We start from the raw sequence: 21,245 nt of genomic DNA, 5'->3' as shown, positions 1-21,245 counted from the left end.
CATGGTATAGTCAAGTGCTCATGAGGGAAAGGAAGTGCAGTCGCTAAAGTGAGTGGGAACGTCCTAGTAGTCCAGTTTTAGGAAAAATGGAACTCCAGGGAAGCTGAAGATGCCCAAAAATTGCACACTCATAAAATCAGGAGGAGCTGAAACTAAAACGAGAACTTTTGTTTGTCTGTTTGTTTTTGTTTTTTAATAAACAAAATTCCCTGCAAAAAGTGAAAGTGATTGACCAGAATGGACTTACAGAGAGAGCCTGTATTCCATTAATGCCACTTAATACGCAACAATTCTTTTGGAATTAGCATATATGAGAACAGAATTTTTGCTTGAATGGAAAAAGAAACCAAAAACAACCCATTCACATATCCATGAAAATCAAGATGCAAAATGCAATACTGTTCTTGGTTGGCAGAGATGGATCGAGAGAGAGAGAGAGGGAGGAAAAGCCATTGACAGCTTAGAATTAGGCTTGTTTATCTTCAAAGAGTGCAAGCCTGAGCCTTGCATGTTTAACCTGTTCAGCGCCAGTGAGTAAAGGGCCTATGCTGCAAGGTACTACAGCTTGCTCTGACAGTGTTGTTCATCCGTCACTTCAGAAAAGAGGAAAAATAGTCCCCCTAGCGTACCAAGGCTGTAAGAAGCAGGAGGATGTTGCTCGACTTACTAATGCAACTATAAGTTCTGGTATGGCATTTGAGCAACTGCAGAAAAATGTAGTAAAATCCTGTGTTCTGCTGACCGTAAGTATTGCAGTTTTTGAAGCAAAGAACATAAGCAATCATAAATAAGGAAGAAAATACAATAAATGTGTTTTAACACATTTCAACTAGGAAATAATTGGACTTTGCATTGCTGCATAATTTTAAATCTTGCTATTCTCACCCAGGAAATGTATATTCTCCTGGAAGGATGAATAGACATTGTTATGTACGATAATATGGTTTTCCCAAGTTCTCAGCTTTGTACCTAAAAGCTAAATTTAATCACATTATTCTATCCAAAAGTACTACTTTAATATTTTCATTGTTTCCATTAGACAGGAGATGCATACTGCAAATGTGTGACCTTAGAAAAAAATAAAGAGTCTGAAAGAGAGCAAGAAGTCAGTGTCACCAGGGGCCACCACTTATCCTGGATTTTAGAGAATCAGTGTAAGACTCAAAGTATAGGATTTGGGCTCTCTTGAACTTGTATTTTCACAAATTAAGTCATAATTGAGACTGTGTGTAAACCTTTCATTGCCCCTTTCATTGTGCCAGTGCTGGTGTGGCACATAAGAGGGTCAATATGCTCTAGCATCACAACTGTCTTCCTCTTAGGTATTCTGAAGGAGATCCACCAATAGAGTTTCAAAGGAGACAAGAATAACTCTGCTAGGGGTGGGGATCCAATATTTGACATCCTATCTCAAATTGGAGATGTAAGAGTGCAGCCTGCTGAACTTCTCTCTGTGCTCTGCTCTCCAATGCAGCCACCTCATTTCCCCACCTTTTTGATGTGTGGAAGTGGAACACCCAAAAGATGAGATATGCCAGTGACTCATGCAGAGGCCCTTGTGTAGTGGGTTTTTGATTGGCATTTCCTGGGAGAGCAGGTTAGTAGGGGTAAAAGGAGTTGCAGCACAGGTTCATCGGGGTGGAAGGAGCTCCTTCAGGTGTGTGAGTGGGAATAAGAAGCTGCCCTGTTTGTTGGTGGACAAAGTGCAGCAGGCCTGAGAGTGTGCATATGTTTTCATATGCAGCATTGTGCTTATTTGGATGCTACAGCATCTGTTTGCATTAGCGTCTTTGCTAATAAAAAATCCACATAAATAATTGTGAGGTTGGGTTGCTCAGGGAAGAGACGGAAATTTGAACGATGTTTGTGCATATCCATTTCAAAAGGGATCCTCTTTGGAAAGCAGCTATAAAATAAACATCTTTTAGTCCTTTCTGATTCCTGTGGAGTATCTTCCTTCAGTGTGTCTGTTATTCTTAAGACACCCAAGGAAATCTCTACTCACTCTCCCATTTACCAACTGTATTTGGACTGGTATATGATGTCATAGATATTGATTGTGGCCTTCACAAGACTGCCTGGTTTTTCCACAGAATTGTCCTGAGGGATGAAAAACACCAAACCCTCAGCAGACCAAAAGGAGGCCCAAGATATTCATTCTGAGTATTTACTTACATGAGCGAGAAGCAGATAAGATTTCAGCACAAATGGTGCATTTTAATTATGTTTATAAGTGAAATGCAGAGCAGATGTTGGAAACACCATTTCAAGTACTCCTTCCTCCACCCAGAGGCAGAGTTTCAGTGCTAATATTGCATCTCGCTTTAAACAGTGCTGGTTTTAAAAGCTTTTAAGCCTAAAATATCTTGGCACAGGAGCACTTCTGGCTCCCTGTGCATCTAAGCAAGACTTTCTGATTTTTGAAATTCTTACCAAAACTTCTCAACTTTTTTCTTAACAGCTAAAAACAAAAACAAACAAAAAAATCAAAACACTAGAAGAATGGAAAATGAGATTTATATACTCCACCCACCTTGCTCCCCTCAGAATAAATTGTCCCTCCTTTACCTGTGTGCACACACCCGCGCATATGTACAACATATATGTTCCATTACTTTCTATGCAGTGCTGGATGTTGGATCTTAAAATTACACTGCAAGAACTATTAGACTGGCAAATGCTGTGCCTACAATTTGGATACTGATTTTCTCACATTTCTTAATCTATCACATGGTAAGATCAATATTATCAATACCGTTCAAAAAGAGATTCAAAATATTGTCAGAATCTTACTTAAAAAGGAAGAAGTGCATTGTATCATGCCCAGAAATGAGGCTGCTTTTTTTTTTTAGTGCATTTTTACTTCTGACAGTCTTTGAAAATCAACTTTTTTGCACTAATATCAAAAATGCAATTTTAGGAGGGCAGAAAGATGGACTGATATTTTACATGAAGATGTGATGCAGCAAGAATGATATGAGCTGTTATTCTAACCTACTGCCAGAGGACTGCATTGATCTTCGAAGGGTTAAAGTGCTACCGGGTTACATTAATGTCACCCTTCAGCAATCACTGGCCAATAACATATCAGCAATCAATGCCGTGGCGTGTTGTTCACGACACTCCGTTTTTGGAGACAAGTGGCTGATGTATTTTGACAAGAAGAGAAAATAGTCTTGGAAATTCTTGCAAATCTTAACTCAGAGGGGAAGATATATGAAACAAACTGCTTCCATTAGAAAAAAATGGTAATGTTTGCCATCATAAGTAACAACATTTTATGTCAGTTCAGTGGAGCAGTGAATGAACCAAAACTCTGCTAACCTTCAAAATGGAAAGGATTCTGTAAGTAGGATTTACATAGTCTGAATATTTTATATTTTGAGTGCTCATCACATCTCGCATAAGCTAATACTTAAATATATATTTCCAATAAAGAAAACATTTGTTGTAGTAAAGCAGAGGGGGCACATTTGGGGCTGTGAGCTCTGACACAGGATCCACAGCCCCCGCTTCTTCCTCTCCTGTTGGTAATTTTATTCTACTAAGTTCTCCTAATTTGTGTATGTATGAAAAAAAACAGTGCAAGGCACTTTGACACAAAAGAAACTTGAAGAAAAAAAATACAATAGAATCAGGAGCTGAAACAGCTGTAACATAGAAATATAGAGGGGGAAATAAAAAGCAGAGGCTGTGAGAGGAGGACACAAGGGGTTAAAGTCCTGACCACTGTCTGCATATATAAAATTATATCACCTTATCTGAAAAGTTTAGGCTCAAAAGAAAAGCCACAGCTTAAAATACCTTTTAGGATTATTAAATCTTTAGGCTGAAGATTACAGCAAGTGTTTTGTCTTTGGTGAGTAGCTGTTTGTCTCACTTTATTTACTTGGTATTGGGTATTTGTCAATGTCATTTCATATCTGCAGAAAATTCATACGTTATATGGAAGTATGTATGTGTGTGAGTGTGCTGAAGGTCACATGACTGTTTCATCCTATTTGGTGGAGCAGCTTGACTTTTTTTCCCTTGCTTTTGGTGATGGTTGTGAGTGCAGAAGTTGATTGACAGATGCATGCCAGAAACCCCCATTCTCCTTTTCAAAGACTACATATGATGGATTGCGATCTTTCAGCTCAGCAGGACACAGGGACCATGCAAGCTGTAATTGGTCAGGTATGGAGTCAGCCATTTCTCAACTCCCCTTTTATTTTTTTTTTTTTCACAAGGGTCTAACCATATGATTCACATAATTCATATTTACAGTACCATCTTTCTATCTTTATCTTCAGCTACCAGTGAGTGTGGTACTGAAAGTGAGAAAGGCATAAGAACCACAATAATCTGGCCAGAGAATCACGAGTTAAACCTGAAATACCATGCTTTTCTTCTAATAAACCCGGATTGTACTTTAGTCTGAGCTTTGCCAAATCAATCTATTTATTAATTTACCTTTGTATTTTGTTTACATGTGCTGAAGTAGAAGAACTAAACAGTGAAAGTGTTATGTTTTCTGGGGAGTTGCTTTCTATTCCTGATGCTGTTCATTATTCCTATATTGACTGTATTCCTATACTACAGGCTGTGGATTTTTTTTTTCTCTTTATTTCTACATTATATATATTTTTTCTTCTTTTCTCCTAACCCAGATAATGTGTGATTGAGCTTGGTAAATGTAGTAGTCTTTGCTGCTGCAGAGGGGCAGTCTGCAAATTAAACACTGCCACAATCTGAAAGGTCCAGGTGGTCTGCTCGTGCTTCCTAATGCAATCCAGCACAACAGCTTTAATAAACAGTTCTATTTAGTTCTCCCTCCCTGTATCCAGGGAAGGGAACTGGTCTGGGGCTGCTGTGATGAAATGCCAGAAGAATATCTCTCAAAGGCCTCACAAGCTGATTTTTAGAGCTTTTCCATTTTGTCGTCTTTGTCTTCCAAATGGGTCAGTGAGTCCTTCTCTTTCTGTTTTGTGATTTCTGATAAGTCTGTAGTTTTTATGTGTGTGTTTAACTGTGATGTTTTGAGCTTAGCCAGAAGAGAGGGGAATCATTGTCTTTTCGTTTGATTCAAATAATAACCTGGAGTGGGGACAGAAATTAAATTATTTTCTCCTGTTTACACGGAGGGCTGTTTTCCTATGAATGCAGCTGGAGTCGGAACAGGGTGTCTGTTTTCTTTTTTTTCTGACAAAATCTTAAGTGCTCAACACTTTCTCATTAGCCACTGCTTTGTAAATCAGTCTCTGGCATAAGGTATTTTTCAAACTCTCGAAAGTTTGTGCGTTTGTTTTTTTTTTTGCATATGTTTCCAGTGTAGTGTACGCATGCTGCTGAAGTGATGACATAGTATTTGTTTCCTATACATTGATATAATGGTGGAAAAATACGCATCCTGTGCACTGTTTTCAACTAAATTATGGCAAAGCACAGAAGTCCCTCAAAGCACATGGTTTATTAATACCATCGTACACAGTAATGCATTTCTAGGCGGAAAATGTCAAATATGTAATACCATGTTTACCACAGACTTCTATTGCTTTAAATATTTTAAAAATAGAAAATACATTTTTTATTAAAAATCCCCCAAACATTAACAGCTTTCTATTAGGCTGGCTTGTACCTAAAAAGCAGAGCATGTTTGCTAGTATTGCATTGCATGAAAATATGTATTTTAGAATTCGTTAATTACTTTTTTGTGTAAACTTGTTCAGTCTTAAAGAAAAATATTTGATGTTTCTACAGCAAGTACAATAGCAAGGTTTTGGGGCAAGTATAGGTGACAGAAAATGTACCCTGAAACCCTGAAAATTCTTAAAGCTTGTAAAATCTCTTTAATGTAACTTTCTCTTTGGCATGTAAGAACGTATGTGTTAGCTATTTTGTATTTAAAGCTGGCTTGCTCTAGGAGAGTGCTTTTGAGGCTGAAAGGGTGTGAGCATGTTTTTTGGCTTTGTTTTTTTTTTTCCTGTGTGCAACATTTCATATTTCACCAGTTTAAAAAGTTCAGTGAATGCCTGGATAAATGTTTATAAATGATTACTGTCTTACTGTATTTTATCTCTTAAAAATTGATAACAAGAGAATACACTTAAAATACCTAAATGTATTTTTCTTTTAGGTTTTAGTAACTTTTTGTTCAAAAGTCAGAATTCATGCATATTATTATTGTGCAACTTAATGTGTTAGGTGTGGCAAATAATTTTTAGACCCCCGTAGGTGCATATTTGCATGTTTCGTGTGTAATTAGATACATCCAAAAGAGTTCATAAAAACACATAATTTTTAAGTATGTTATTGATTACTTGTGCAGTGCCTGGTCAGTATTAGCTGTTTGTGAAGATTAAACAAAAATTTAATGATTTCTTTTTTTTGACAAAATAATTTGTCTTCTGCACTTATAAAATCAAAGTGTTATTTAAAACTTGGGAACAACGAAGTAACAGCATAATTAAAATTCATTACTGAAACTAGAAATGCAGTTTCTTAATGTACTCTGGTATTCAACTGATAATAGTAAAGAACCATTGAAAAATAAACCTCAGGCCATGAAATCTCTCAGTACTGTAAGAGATTTCTGTAAGACTCAGTATTACTTAATACTGGTAAGTAATAAAGATCTGTGCATTTAGGATGTTTATACTGCTAGAAGATATATTCATTTCCTGACATTATTGTTTCAGAAAAAAGTTTAAAGTCCTTGTTAACTTTCAAACCTCAGAAATCAGACTTTAAATAAATGTTTATCATTTGCTCTTCTTATTTCAGAGTCGTATTTTTCTCCAGATTTGAGTGAGAACTAAATTTTGTTCTGGCTAATCTTGCAGATGTAGCTTTAAATTCCATCTCATTTGCTTCTAATGGAGTGTGAGCTTGCCTAATTAAAAATCCAAGCTATACATGTGTATCTATGCTCCAGTAGACATCAGAAACACTAGCAGTTATTTGTAGCTCAAACGCTTGTCTGTGTAAGACACAGAAAGTAATTGCAGGAGCATGCTGATTTAAGGGCTTTCTCAACGTGGATTACATGTTCATCATTAAAGGCATTTTCCACTCTTTTTTTTTTATTTTTTAATTTTTTAATTTTTTATTTTTATTTATTTGTTTTTTTGATCCATGATTTCATCTGTCTCCAGTGTCCACAGTGGCTCCCACTGGTGTTAGCAATGGCTGGCACAGTGCCACAGCCCTCCACTACCTGGCACCTGGCAGTGCTGGCTCCAAAGTGCAGAACTGTGCCTGTGCCTTCCCTCTGGACTTTTCCTCCCCCTAGCAAGCAATTAAACAGCCAAGTACTCTGAAGAGCAACCTCCTTGCCTTGTGTGTCAAGATCTAGAAGCCCATTGCTCATTGTGATTTTGATTCATAACTGGAGTGCTTGGAATAAAACCCTGGTTTCAGTCTGTAATAGTCTGTAGCATCCTTCCCTTGCATGCTGAACGACAATACCCATTATTTCTCTAAATGTCTTTTGTTTTTATATAAGCAATTAGTTGGATTTTGTGCCACATTCTGTATATGTCCTGAGCCCATCTGAATCAAAAGGTAATTAAAAGGTAATTAAATATATTATCTAATTATTCCATCTGTGCTGTATATTTTCTCCCTTGTATATTTTCTAATAAATCTGTGCTGCACATTTTTCTTTTTTTTTTTCTTTTCTTTTCTTTTTTTTTTTTTTTTTNTTTTTTTTTTTTTTTTTTTTTCCTTCCTCAGACCTGAGCTTGTGAGTGACAGGTTAGTTCATCAGCATTACAGCCCTCCTGTTTTTGTCTCATCTCATGCAGACAGGTCACCGTGTCCAATCACCCTTCTGGCTCTGCTGGCCCCAGGGGACCCAAGGCCAGCCTGCCATCTTGATCCACCGGCCTGAGGGCCTGGGCTGGCTGCACATTTCTGTGTTCACTGGTTCTTGCAAACATAGTGGTTGTTTTTTTATTTTATTTATTTATTTATTTTATTTTATTTTAAAAGGAGAGAGAGAAGAGGGGGTTAAATAAGATCTCTCTGTAAATTACGTAGTGCTCTGCAAATAAGCAGGCACTTGCAATTATTGTTACAGTGCTCGACTTTTCTTCCAACACGCTATCCAAGCTACTCAAATATTTTAAAATGGACGGTGGTCCATTTCGTCTCATATTAAAAACTATTTATGCAAGGGTAAGCACATGCTCTTTACTCAGAGAGAGTTCAGCTCCAAGGCCCAATTTTGGTGGGTAATATTTTGCTCTCTTCTTTAGATCTTTGGGCTTGGGGCTCCCTTATTTTTATATTTTTTCCCCTCATGATTTCTGATGACGAAACAGAATGTGTTTTGGAGAAGCCATTTGATTCATGGGCTGCTTTCAGAAGTTTCTTCTGTTGTCAGTATTGCTTTGTACGCAGATCATTGCATATCCAGGAGCTTAATTTCTACCACAGGCAGGTGCCAGGTGAAAATCAACTCTACAGCACAATTTTGTCTTGAGGTGTCTTTAAGTCATTCCTCTTGTAGTAACAGAGAAGATCCTTCTCCCCTGGAAGATTCCCATCTCTAATCTACAAGAGTTTGTATAACTTAGACAAACAGAAAAGAACCATCTAACATGTAGTTTTAGGACCCACTTTACAATTCAGGAAAGATTTAAAGCCTTTTTGTCCACAGTTTGGGACAAATCCTGTAACATGACTACTTGCATAAGTAAGGTCAGAGTACGTGCCCCCTGCTGACTCACTCAGTGCCCGGCATGGACAAGCCTGTCCTTTACACACACCAGTGGCTGTTTTCTGCACCTCAAGGAAGTGAGAGAGAGGCTTATGGACAGGTACATGCTGACTGCTGGTTCCAGTAGCAGAGAGACAGTATAAACAATAAGAATTGTGTTTGAAAAACTTCAAAAATATGTATTTTCTTTTTTTAATATTTATGAACAAGCTAGTACTCTGATAATGAAGCATTCCATCTCCACAGAAACGTGCTGTTTTATACGCTCTCCAGCATACTGTGTCCTTAAGAATTATTATTGTAAGGATGTGCAGGAATGCAGCGGTAATATTTTACAGTATAAATATTTGTTATAGAGGAGTTTGGATCTCGTTAACTTAATATATGTAAATTCTTTGGTCCTAGGCCTGGATTCCAGCAAAAGAATGCATTTCTCTGTTGACTTTTCTTTTTACAACAGAAAAGATGGATTTTTATCATTTTCATTCATGCTTAAAAAGATTTTCCTTGTTTTCACACTGTAATCAGGTATTAATTTAAATCAGCCTTCTAAAAACATCTTTAGTCATTTTCCCTTATTGAATTTCTTCACTTTTTTCCATTCTGTGCTCCTCTGCTGCCTCATGTGTTAGTTTATGGGTCAGGCCAATTAAGAGGTCAAATCTTTAAAAAGCTGTGGTTTATGCTCTGTGTATGTTCACTATTATTCTAATTGTAAGAGGAAAATAATGTATGCCAGATGACCTTTAAATTGCTGGGCAAGCAACGCTCGTCTAGTGATGTAGATTTTTATCTTTTGGCAATGCATTTACATTCAAGTACCTCTGCTGTGTTTTCTAGATTGTAGACTGATAAACTAAATACCAGTCTGGGCCACTTTTGTATGTATGGTACAGAGAAGTGACTGTGCTGAGCCTCTTATCTTCCACTGACCTGTAGCTCTAACAAGACTTTTATTTTTCTTCTCTGATCTGAGCTGCAGCTCAAATGGAAGAAAATAAAAGGACAATTGAAAACAAATTGTACACAGCATTTTCAGCATTAGATGAGAACATGGCAAAACAGTCTTGTTCCTGTGATTTACATCTCTCAGTGCCATCTTCTTGCAATGCTTCTTACCCTATGGTTGAAGAATGGCATGAAGACCAGTCCACTCTGAGTATATACTTGAAATGATATCTCATTAATAGGACTTAAGCTTGTACTTAAGAGCTGCTCTCTTAAGTGCACACAAGATGTCTACAGCTTTGGCAGTGTTAGGTATGTCATCAATGTCTGCTGCCGCAAGGTGCACAATGCAGCACGGAGCTCAGTGGGACTTCTCATGTCAATAACACATCCCAGGATCTGGTCCATCTTGCTTATTGAGTAACTGTCATTGCTAATAAATACAACAAATCCTGGTTTAAATGCCAGCTAAATAAATGCGATGCAAACTCTTTTGTAATTAGAACTGACAATTAGGATTAAAGACAGTAATTCAAGGCCCTGGAACATTTTTACATTTCAGGGATATCAGGGCTACAGGTAAATGGACTATAGCTTCGAGGTTTTTGTTTTATCGCTGGCTTTGAAACCTCTCTGATATGTAGGACTATTTCTTCAAAAGAGAAAGATTAGCTGTTGATATTTGCTACTGATTCTCTGTTGACTGGTAGTGCTGTTCCACAGGAGAGCTTTGTCTAACTGTTAGATCAAAAGAAAATTTTGAAGATCAAGAGAATGTTCTAAATTCCCAGCCACTTCTAAAAGTGGTAGTGGGAACCAGCTGAAAGCAGAAGGTGGGAGGGGATACCTAAAAAGCTTTATTCCAAGCCAAACTTACATTTTCAGTGACATAAATAATCTTTCCTTAAGTTGTTTAAGATAGATGTTGTAGTTTTTAAAATAAATAAAACCTACTACTATTATCAAGGAGTAGTACAGTTTGTACTTCCCACACTTTATTGCAGCAAAACTAGATCTGGTAAATTTTCATGCATGGTCTTCCTTTTACTCACACATGTTAACAGCCATTGGGATCATTAACTCCTGTGCATATCCTTAAAGTTGAGAAAAGATGTTTCCAGGATACCCTAAACCTTGATCATACTCTCAGGTGTAGCTGCACAGCTGTCCTGTGCTGTTTGCTCATACCAGTGAAGATTTACAGGACAGGATACTCACTCTTGTTCTAAACAGGTGCTTCTGGTTTTCATGTACCACATTACTGTTAAATATATATCTATAATTATATATATATATATATATATATATATATATATATATATATATATATATATATTAAAGTGTGATCAGCATTGCTGCAAAATCTTACCTGTAAGAGTAGTTTTGGATCCCATAGTATTTCCAGTTACTGTAACCTAAACTACAGGCTAAATACAACCTATTTCCATTACTAATCTTTTGCAGAATGGGACTATGAACCTGTGGGCCCTAGTACAAAGAGGAAAAAAAAAAAAAGTTAGAATGTATCTTTGTGTCACCTAAAGGAATTGATCCCATCAAGTAATTTTTTACTTTACAAGTTTCTAGCATTTTCAAGGCTCTCAGGTTCTGTGCATATTTGGAAGATGCAATCCAGCAGTATAACTGTGCATCCCAAAATAAAACATTGCAGGGGCAACAGTAAAAGACAAAAGTGTTTTATGACCCTTCTATGGAAACAGAAGTTGCAACAGAAAATAGTGAAATTCATGTTAAACATATTGCAGAACAGCTGCCATTAGACAGGCTGTAGGAGACAGTGCTGCATCACAGCGTTGTCCTTTACGCTAAGCTGTCAACGTCTCGGACTACTTTTCTGCTTACTTTTCTGCCAACTTGTAAAAATCTAACATAAGTTTTACTTGAATTTCACTCATATTTCCTGTGCAGTAAGGATGAATATTATGGAATAAAATGTCAGATTTTTAAAAGGCATTGTCTTTATCCCATTTCTATATACGTTTTCAAACAAATAAATAAATTAGAAGATCTTATATCCTGATCTCAAGCATATGACTTAAAATCACGTTGTTTCCCATCAACAGCAAACTAGCATCGTCTTCTTTGTCTTCGTATTATAAAAGAAATTATTAAAAGCTGTGATGTTTTTATTTTTTATTTCTATAAAAACCAAGAAATGTGCTTCATTTTTACTGAATCTAGCTTTGAAACTAAAAAAGGGTTAAACATGCAAATAGCTCTGACACTGTTTAAAGGCAGACCCTCCTGAGATACTGTTGGTAATGGCATGAGGTACTGCCAAGCACTGAATGCTTCCAGAGTCCAGGACTTCACACCATGTTTGCACTTTGTTCCAGTCAGGCCTTAATGCTTTCAGTTTCCCTTAAAGGAAGGATTAGGCCCCAAAGCTCCCAAAGGAAAATTTTTTGTTTGATATTTTTTTTCCAGCTCAGACACTGTTAATGAAGGAAAAATTGAAAAGCATCCTGTGAAAACTGTTAAGTTTCAAGTGAATAAAAATAACTTTGAATAAAAGAGAATTATGCTGCTGTAGGAAACAAACTGCTATTTCAGGAAGTCAGGCCATAAGTCTTCCCTAGACTGTGTCCATCCCTTTATGTGTACCAGATATGCTTTGCATTCTTTAAGTGGGCTACACAAAGTAGAAATAACATCTGCAAACAAGAAACTCTCAGTGTTTTGGAGGAAATGTTGAAGTAGGAAATGCATAAGTGGTTTATAATGTGGAAGAATAAAATGGAAGACGTCAAGCTTGTTTTGCTTAGTGTCATTCCTCGTGATTTATCATTATGGGGCAAACTGTGGTCTTGGAGTTGAAAAAATTTTGTTTACTAAGAGAAAAAAAACAAAACAGCTCCTAAAAGTTGGATGCTCTGGCTTTATTCTTGTACCCTTAGTATTGCAGTACTGAATTCAGTATTAAAGAAGTTTAGTCTTGCAGCCAGATCAGAGAAATGGTAGGCAGAAGCAGTACAGTGTGTGTTACAATGCCCATGGTCAGAAAGATAGAAAGATAAGATTTTTCCCAAAGTTAGGATGCAGCACTCATCGCCTATTCCTGCTTCTCACAGAAATAAATGAATATTAAAACCTATAAGAGCAAAGCCTGATGGAGGAAAATCTGGAGTACTGCAAAGCAGCATGTGAGGGTTTTTAATTGCTCTGAACACAGCTATTTTTGTGTTTGTTTGTATTAGCGATGTTGCTTATTTGAAGGGTCACAGTGAAATCATTTAATCATATCCATCAGAGCACATCAACAGAGTCAACAGGAAAACTCACATCAGCAACGCATTCTGTTTTAGTCAATGTGAAGCTGAAGACTTGGATCTCACCTGACCTCAGTGGAATTTAGACATGTATCACCAAAAAAATAAGCTGGTTCTCCAGTTCCAGGAGAGCAGAAGTCTGTGTAGGAGGGTGTGTGGGTAGGTGAAAACCTGGAGGCTGCATCTGACATCTCCAGGGTTAAGCAAAGGACTCATTGGCCTGCATTCTGAAAGTAACGCCTGGGTTTGTCAGCCAAAAGTGGGTCTGGAGTCTGGAGTTTCTTCCCCTACGTGTGTTGGTTTCAGTTTATTTTAAAATTCCTGCTGCACTCTTAGCAAAAGGAGAAATTGAAGGTTGCCCCCTAACTAGGGAATTAGGTTGAACCTGTGATGAATTTAACCCAAGAGGCACTGTGGATATTCAGCAAGCCTTTGTTCTGTTCTACTCATGTCCTTATGTCAGGCCCATCACCGTAGTTATTAGATCTCAAAGATTACATTCTTTGATCTAGTGATTTCTAAATCCTTAAACCACAGTTTATTTATTTAAAAGGTTATATCCAACATTGGATTGGATTGTAAAGTACCCTTTGACTCTTTCATGAAGGACACTGTAGAAACACATGCTGCTGAAGGGATATTTCCTTCTGACCACAAAGCACCACAGCATTTTATTGAACTAAGAACTGCACAGAGATCTGTGCTTTTAATCTGACCAGTGTGTTGGAATTTTTTTAACCTTATTGTTACCACGATGTCATTCCTTTCTGTTACAATAGGCATTTATTAAGGTATGTAGGTGAATCTTAGCTACTACTATTAAAAACAAAACAAAACAAAAACCCAAACAACAAAGCAACAACTGCAAAATAACCTCACATTTTCCTGAGGAAATAAAAGCACACTAAACCTCAAACAGATGTTAAAAGTGAGTAAGTTCAAGATGTGTTCTTGGGATCTGTTTTTGATCTGATGCTTATCAGTGTGAATCACAAGTAGCTGTGGAGCTAAATAGAGTTGCATTCAGGTAAATATGATCAACAGCAGCTAAGAAGCTTGTTCCATCAGATTCAGAAGCCCCTACCTGAGCAAATTTCCTAGTGTATTCTACACCACTTGATTAATTAGGAACTGTATGACGAAATTCCTAAGCAAACCAGCAAGAAAGCACAGAAAGCAAAAGAAAGGACATTGAAATGGGGCCTGGTATGCTCTATGCCCTGACTGATATTAATTATACTGGGTTCAAACTGGTCTCTTTTTTTTCTAATCAGTCCTGCAAGGCAAACAGTAAGAATTCTCATGTAATTTCCCTTAATTCTAAAGTAACCAAGACTGGAATTGGCACTTGAAAAGAAAAATCTTATTTAAAATAGCAATTATTGTTTCATTCTTTAATGCTTGTGTTTGGTTATTTTTCTTCTTTGAGAAGCTTAGCCCCTGGAGATAGCCTGATTCTACTTTATCCTAAGACCTCTTTATGCCATCTGGCAGCACATAACAGCTGTAAAGTGGGTGTAAAAGTCATTTATTTATGTGTACTTCAAAGCTTTTTTATATTTCCAGAATGGTAGAAAAACACCAGAGTGTAAATGGGAATTAGGCCCAAATAGATGGAATGGAATTACCAGTTTTCAGATGGAAATAGAAAAGGGATAGGCAGAAATCAGACTGCGTGAAGAGAAGACAGACTAAACCTTATTTAGCCACACATAGGTGTTCATTAACATCCATTCTGATCAGATGAATTGGAAAAGAAAAAAAAGAAAAAAAAAAAAAAAGTTGGAAGTGTCAGATTCTGTTTTACCTACCATCACCTGCATGTTTGCTGGTAGTAAGTAAAACATGAAAGAGGGAGGGAAGTCAAACTACAGTAGTCAGTGCCTGAGAAGACAACCAGACCAAAATAAAGACTGCTCTCTCAATCAGTCAAGTTAATTACAGTTTTCAGATGAGTATACTTCTGAGCTACCACTGAACAGAACAAAAGGTTTAATCTATTACGCTCTCTCTCTTTTTTTTTTAACCCCATGGTCTTCAGTGTAGTTTGCTGCAAAACCTGACAAAGATCTATGTTTCCAGAGCTTTATTCTGTTAGTATACCTGGATTAGTGAAAAAGAAAACAAATGAAATTTGTCGGAATTAATGTCAGCTAAATTCCCTCTTTCTATGCCTTATGTTATACTTGTCATTTGAACGCTTCAACTCCCAGTCAAAGGCTGAAAAAAAAACACAGCAAAGAAAGAGAGAAGTGAAACACAGAATGAGAGTTAAATTAACGGGAAACATCTTAAAATTTAGGCAGACTAGGGAAAAAATATTTAAATAGCAATGTTTGGGCAGACTTAGGAGATTACTTGGAAATTTGCAGAAGCTTCCTGCTCCATTTTTTTTCCATAACCCCTTCTATTGCCTCCCCATTTTGTGGGTGCACAAGGGAGCACAAGTATTGGCAAGGCTTGTAGCACCTTCTATAATTAAAGTAGTATTTTCTGTCGGAAGACCTTTTCCGCTGCTGCTGTTGGCATTCCCACATAGTTACTTTCCTCATTTTGAATATTTTTTGAGACAGTTTCAGCCAAAATACTTCAGATGTTTATGCAAAGTTTAGGGAGATATGGCATAGTTTCATCCATTTTAAAGATGTATTGTATTTAAAAGGGAAAATACTGATTCGATAAGGAGTAATAGCATCATATCTGCTATATCTTTTCAGGTATCCTGAGACAATCCACTCAAGTTTTAATATATTCCAAGCCTTTGGAAAATGTAGTTGGCACATGTTCTCTTGGCAACTCCAAACATCTAGATCTTCTGAAGATTCACAGAAAAAAAAGCGTGAAAGTAACTATATAGACATCGGCATGTAGATGGACTCAGCTTAGCTAAGTCACATCTGACAAGTATTTGTCTAAGCAGTTCTTGAAATTCCAGCAATACTGATCCCATAGTATCTTTATCCTTTCTATTCTGTCTTTAATTATCTGTATTTTAACTTGTACTGTTAGAGAGTTTTCCTTACAGCAAAATTAATCTTTCTTGCTCGAAGTTAAGCCCATTTCTTTTTCCTGTTTATGAATATCATGCTATTTAAGCCTTTATGAATACTGTATCTGATATGTAATGGGTTTGTCTTCAGAAAGAAAAGAAAAAAAAATATTCCAGGCCAAATTTCAGAAAACTTATTTGATTTTAAAGTTCTCTGGGGAGATTTCCATACTTTTTTAAAGAGAAGAGGAAATTTTAAAACACCAAGCTGGAAGAAACATGTGGACTTTTTCTTTCTCTCTTTCACGTGAACAGTAGGTTTAAAGGTTTCAGCAGAAAAGGTTTAAAGCAGAATTTCAATTTCAGCGAATAATTTCATGGAGATCTTGCCATCAGGATTTCCAAAAGGCAAAACCTATCAACCTCACCAGTAGTTTTACTAGAGCAGTGACTGACATGGAATTTTTTTGATATAAATTGGCACTGATATTTGTATAAGGTAGACATATGAAGCCCCATATTTGTCATACATGGCTCTTAATTCTCCACAGCCTCAATTAGTTATTTACAGTGTTGTAAAATGGAAGCATTGCAGAGCCAAGTGCTTTTCCACTTTAAGTGCCTAACACAGTTACTTTACTGCAAAGTAAAAGCTTTGGGTTACTAAAGAGAGACAACATTGGATTATCATTTGAACAGATATAATTGCTACTTTCAGCAGCTTGAAGCCACTTTAATTCCTATACTACACTGACTTTATCTTTGATAGGAGTAGGTAATTTTCTGAGACTTATTTAGCTTTTCTTTGGCATTATTTACAATTGCAACCATAATCTAATGTATGATTTCATAAGAGCATACATCGTATTGAAGGAAAAAGGGGAATGGGTGGCTACTACAAACCGTTTACGAGTACCAAGGTGATGATGTACAAAGGGAAAGGAGTAATTGTCAATAGGGGGGAGTGAAAAAAAAACAAAATTAGAAGAAAAAGGAAACGTAGAGTAGAAGTGGGATACAGAAGATAGAGAAAAACTGTGCTTTGCTAAGGCTGAAATTTTCAGTTATTTTTTAAGAGCTTTATTACAGTTATATATATAGTAAACTGCTTGTCATAGGACTTAAAGATGTGGAAAAATTAGGACTGATGGTAATAGAAACACCTCCATATTGCATTCTTTCTCTTAATCTGTTCAGAGTACAAGCTCATGGACTTGTCCTAACACGGATCAGCAAAGCACATGTGTGATAGTGGTGCAGTTAATAGAGGTCTGAGCTAATATGATCACTTAGATGCAGGTATACAAACAGGGCTTGAGCTCCATCATCTTTTGTTCTTTTTCAAAATTAAAAACAAACAAACAAACAAACAAAAACCCCTTTTAGCTGCTATCAGCTTTGATATTAATTGCTTAAGTTCCATGCTTCTGCCTGTATTGAAGGCAAATTGATATTAGAGCTGTGCAGTAGCAAACTGGCAACTATATTTCAGATAATCCCTAAAAAACTGAGAACATGCCTATAAAGCAGTCCTTGAAACTGAGTCCCCAAATTTTTCTGTTAGCAGTGGCATTGTTGCACTTGATAGTCTTCTCGTGATAGAATTTAATGATCCTTTTGAAGTTGCTCTTGTAAAATATACTGCTTTTGCAGTCAATACCCTTCTGCTTTGGGTAAGCTTCTACTTAGTAAATGTTACCTTGAATATATGCTGTTTCTGCAGCCATATTGCACATGACACTGAGTAATGCGAGGAAGATAAATTATATATTTTTGGCCCTTGGTTCATGTTTTCATGCAGCAAAGGTCTCTCCTCCAGGCAGCAGAGGAAATACAAAACAACACAACGTTATGTGATTGATGAAATTTTGCCAAAATAATACAAGATTTTTTGTTTTCTCAAATGAACATGAGATAAATTGTTAAGAATGGGTTCTGTATGCAAACTCACTTTGGTATTAAGGCATGTATTTATAGTTCTAAATCTCTTAATTCTCTAGTCCCCGGTCTGTACCTCTGAGCTCAGGAAATGTTACTGCTGGCATTAGAGATAGCAAATATTAGGTATGGTGACTCATTATTTGATTCTTTAGTTCAAGGGTGGAGAATGTGGGACATGTAATTGCAGTAGTATCATGTAACAGAGTGGGTAATGAGCCACAGAAATATATATTTTTATCTTTTCTCCTAACAATTCCACTTTTTCAAGCCTGCACAGTGATGTCTTCTTACTTCTTATGCTGTAAAATGTTAGGCTCTGGGTTTTGTCTGTAACATTTACCCTACAATTTGTTGATCACGAGCAAGTTTATTCATATGTATAATCTTTATGAATGTGTATACAAAAAGGCATAGTAAGAGATGAACTGCGCCTAACAATAACCATAGGCGCTAAGTGTACTAGACAGCTGATTGCACAAGATATCAAAACCATGATAAATTGAAGTGAGCAAGGAAAACCACAACAGGAACAATACGAGTCGGTGTTTACACTGAATGAGAATATATGCATTTTTGTAACTGAAAGTTGCCTAAGAGACCACCAAACTGAGGATGTGTGACTGCCAACTCAAATTCAGTCAGAAGAAAGAAACCTGATAATGGAAGAAAACAGGTGGAAACTGAGTTCCTGGAAAAGGACAGACATTTCAGGAAATAGTATGACTCTGTATCAGGCTGTGTGGAAATCCAATGAGTATGTAATGCTTTTGGAAATATAATAATTCCACAAAGATATTTGTTTACATCAGCTGAGATGGAAATTGAGAAGCACCTTTACACAGCAAGGGATTCTTCCCTGAGTGAGACGGAGCAAGGCAGGACCAAGGCTGGCATAGCCCAGGCCATCATGCAAGGCAGTTGTGAGGAGGAAGGTAAGAGGCCATGCTGAGATGTTGGCTCACAGGTAGTCTTGGGACAGAGTCGCAGCATTGCAGGAACAAGGACTAATGGCCCTGTGTGGGGAGATGTGCTCCAGGTGAGGCTGGTCAGGGCAATTGAGACCTGCTGTTTCCCTAAAAGTCTGGTAGAAGACACCCTAAGCAGTGGGCTGTGAGACCAGATTGCAGCCTGCTCTGAAATGGAGAAGCTGAGGTTTTGTTGAATAATACACAGCCTCTGAGCCTTTTAAAAACAAAAACTTCATTCAAGTCTGGATTTAAGAATTATTATTTTTTTTTTAAATTTTCCACAAGATGAAGGAGAGCAGCATGAGGGAGCAGAGATGGATAACTGTCTTCTCTGCATGAGTGCCCTCAGTAGGGAGTAGACTCCATGATGGCAGGGCACAGTGCCCTTTTCCTTGCTCTGCCTCTGACTTGGTGCTGTTTGGTGGCTGTTACTGGATAGTCAAGGTCTGTGCTGGGGCAAAATTAAGAGGCCGCTGAGGCCGCTTTGAGCTATTGGAACCTGCAGGCAAAGCAAACACAGTTTGGTTTTAATGCCGTTATCTTGAGGGCACCCTGAGCTTCTGCTGCTTCTGGCATTTCCAGGCTCAAGGAAGTACAAACACAGCTGCAGGGACAGGCACTGTTTTTGAAATGCTAATATTGTCGGATTGTGGAGTATCTAGTACACATGAAATAACTAGTAAATGTATTAAGGCCCTGCGTTACGGCCTAGGTCTTAACATGGTGTAGAAATAGACTAAGGTAGTTTCAGGAATCCCTTTATATACACTGTCCTAGGATCTGTCAGGAAGCTATGAATTAAAGTAAGAAATGAAGGAGAAATGTATTTAGGCAGGATTGCAAAAACTTTGCAGTTATAGTGTGACGTGCTGTACTCAGCTTTGTGCTAACAGCAATGGATAATCACTGAACTCTTTCACTGATCCCAAATATAAGGTAAATTGATTAGCATTCTTCATAATGATAGAGGATTAAGCATGATTACAGCATTGCTGAGTTTTAGCTTTGCAGGCAAGGTTCTCTGTACTAGTTCCATGGAGAATGCTTGAAGAAATGTGATAGTTACATGCATCTGTGTTACATTGAAGGGGAAGCTAATTGCCTGCGGAGTGCAGACAAACTATGAGCAGCTGCAGACTCTGTTGTGAACTGTCTTTTGGTCAGGGAACATTTAGGCCTCCGTTGTTAAAAGGTTGTTATTTTGTTCACAATGGCTTCCTAAACCAGAGTTACAAAATACAGATCATCATGAAGTACAAGTTTTGGAAAAGTGTTTGGTTCATTTTCCTATGTTTTGGTACTGTCTGACTTTCCAATGGATTATTGTTTAAGGGTTAAGAAAACAGTTCAAAACTGGATTTTTTTTGATAGGTGACGATATCTTTTCTTCAAAGGGGAAAGATGTACCACAGATGAAAAAGTAGAACATTAATAGAGAGCTTTGAAAATCCCCTTTTAAAGAAGGAACAAAGAAATAATTATTCTACCGCTGCATACAAAGGTATGAGTTAAATCTTTCTTTAAAATTTAATATATACATATACAAGGCTGTTTTTCCAAGCACCTTGATGAGGGTTTTGACATTTAAAGAGGAAAGATTAGAAAACCAAGGTGTAGTGATTCATTCCCTTACCTCAACTCTCATATTACCCTTTAGAGAATTCATATTAGCCTGAACAGAATCACAGTCAAGGTAAAAACTGAATGGTCTTGAGAATCCAGGATCTACCATGTCAAGCATTTTGCTTTATAATGTTGGTAACAAGCCTTCTCAACATAAAATATGTTTGACTTACTACAGCTAGCATTCAATATGACTGCTTTTTTTTGTTCTCTGCTTATGCAGGGCTTCTACATGAAAGGGTTTTATTCTTGAATAATGTTATGTCAGTATGTCTGCATTTGTCTTAAAGAATATCTTTTTAGTATACTTGTATATTTAAGCATTTCAGAAAAGCAACATTCTCTGGTTTTGAAGCCCTTCATTTACCTGCAAGATGAAATGGAAAATACCTGTTGAGCTTAGTGATTTTACACAGGTGTGTATACATGTAAGTAGATAGTGCATTGCAAGTAGAGGTTCAAGGATAATGTAAACCAATTCCAGTTTAGAGTTTGGCCAGGCTATTCACTGCTAGAGGACAGAATGAAAAAATAAAATAAAATAAAATAAAATAAAATAAAATAAAATAAAATAAAATAAAATAAAATAAAATAAAATAAAATAAAATAAAGTAGTTCTGCAGCTGCACAGATACAGGCTGTTCTTTCACCATGTTTCTCTTTTGAGTAATAGCTCACATATGTTAATATTTGTGCTTAGTAACATGAGGTAGTGTTTGGCCTCTGAAACACCTATGCTACTTCTGTGTTTTTACTGCACGCTCCTTCCAATCTTGGAGGCAGTT

The 21,245-nt window shown here is 37.0% G+C and overlaps 1 protein-coding gene across 3 annotated transcripts in view; it reads left to right on the top strand.

Moving 5' to 3' along the window:
* The first annotated feature begins 4,014 nt into the window (after positions 1-4,014).
* The window catches only part of POU6F2 (POU class 6 homeobox 2), a 303,385-nt gene continuing 286,154 nt past the window's right edge, over positions 4,015-21,245 (top strand). Inside the window, exon 1 of one of the 3 annotated variants that reach the window (XM_032442548.1) lies at positions 4,015-4,176. In XM_032442548.1, the coding sequence (XP_032298439.1) occupies positions 4,072-4,176 (105 nt within the window). In that variant the 5' untranslated portion in view covers positions 4,015-4,071. Of the gene's footprint in view, positions 4,177-4,713; positions 4,941-21,245 lie in introns of those variants that run through there. The other 2 variants (XM_015855018.2, XM_015855019.2) reach the window with 2 other exon arrangements.

The sequence above is a fragment of the Coturnix japonica genome, chromosome 2, assembly GCF_001577835.2.
Source record: "Coturnix japonica isolate 7356 chromosome 2, Coturnix japonica 2.1, whole genome shotgun sequence".
NCBI lineage: Eukaryota > Metazoa > Chordata > Aves > Galliformes > Phasianidae > Coturnix > Coturnix japonica.
This window is presented reverse-complemented; position numbering and strand designations above follow the sequence as displayed.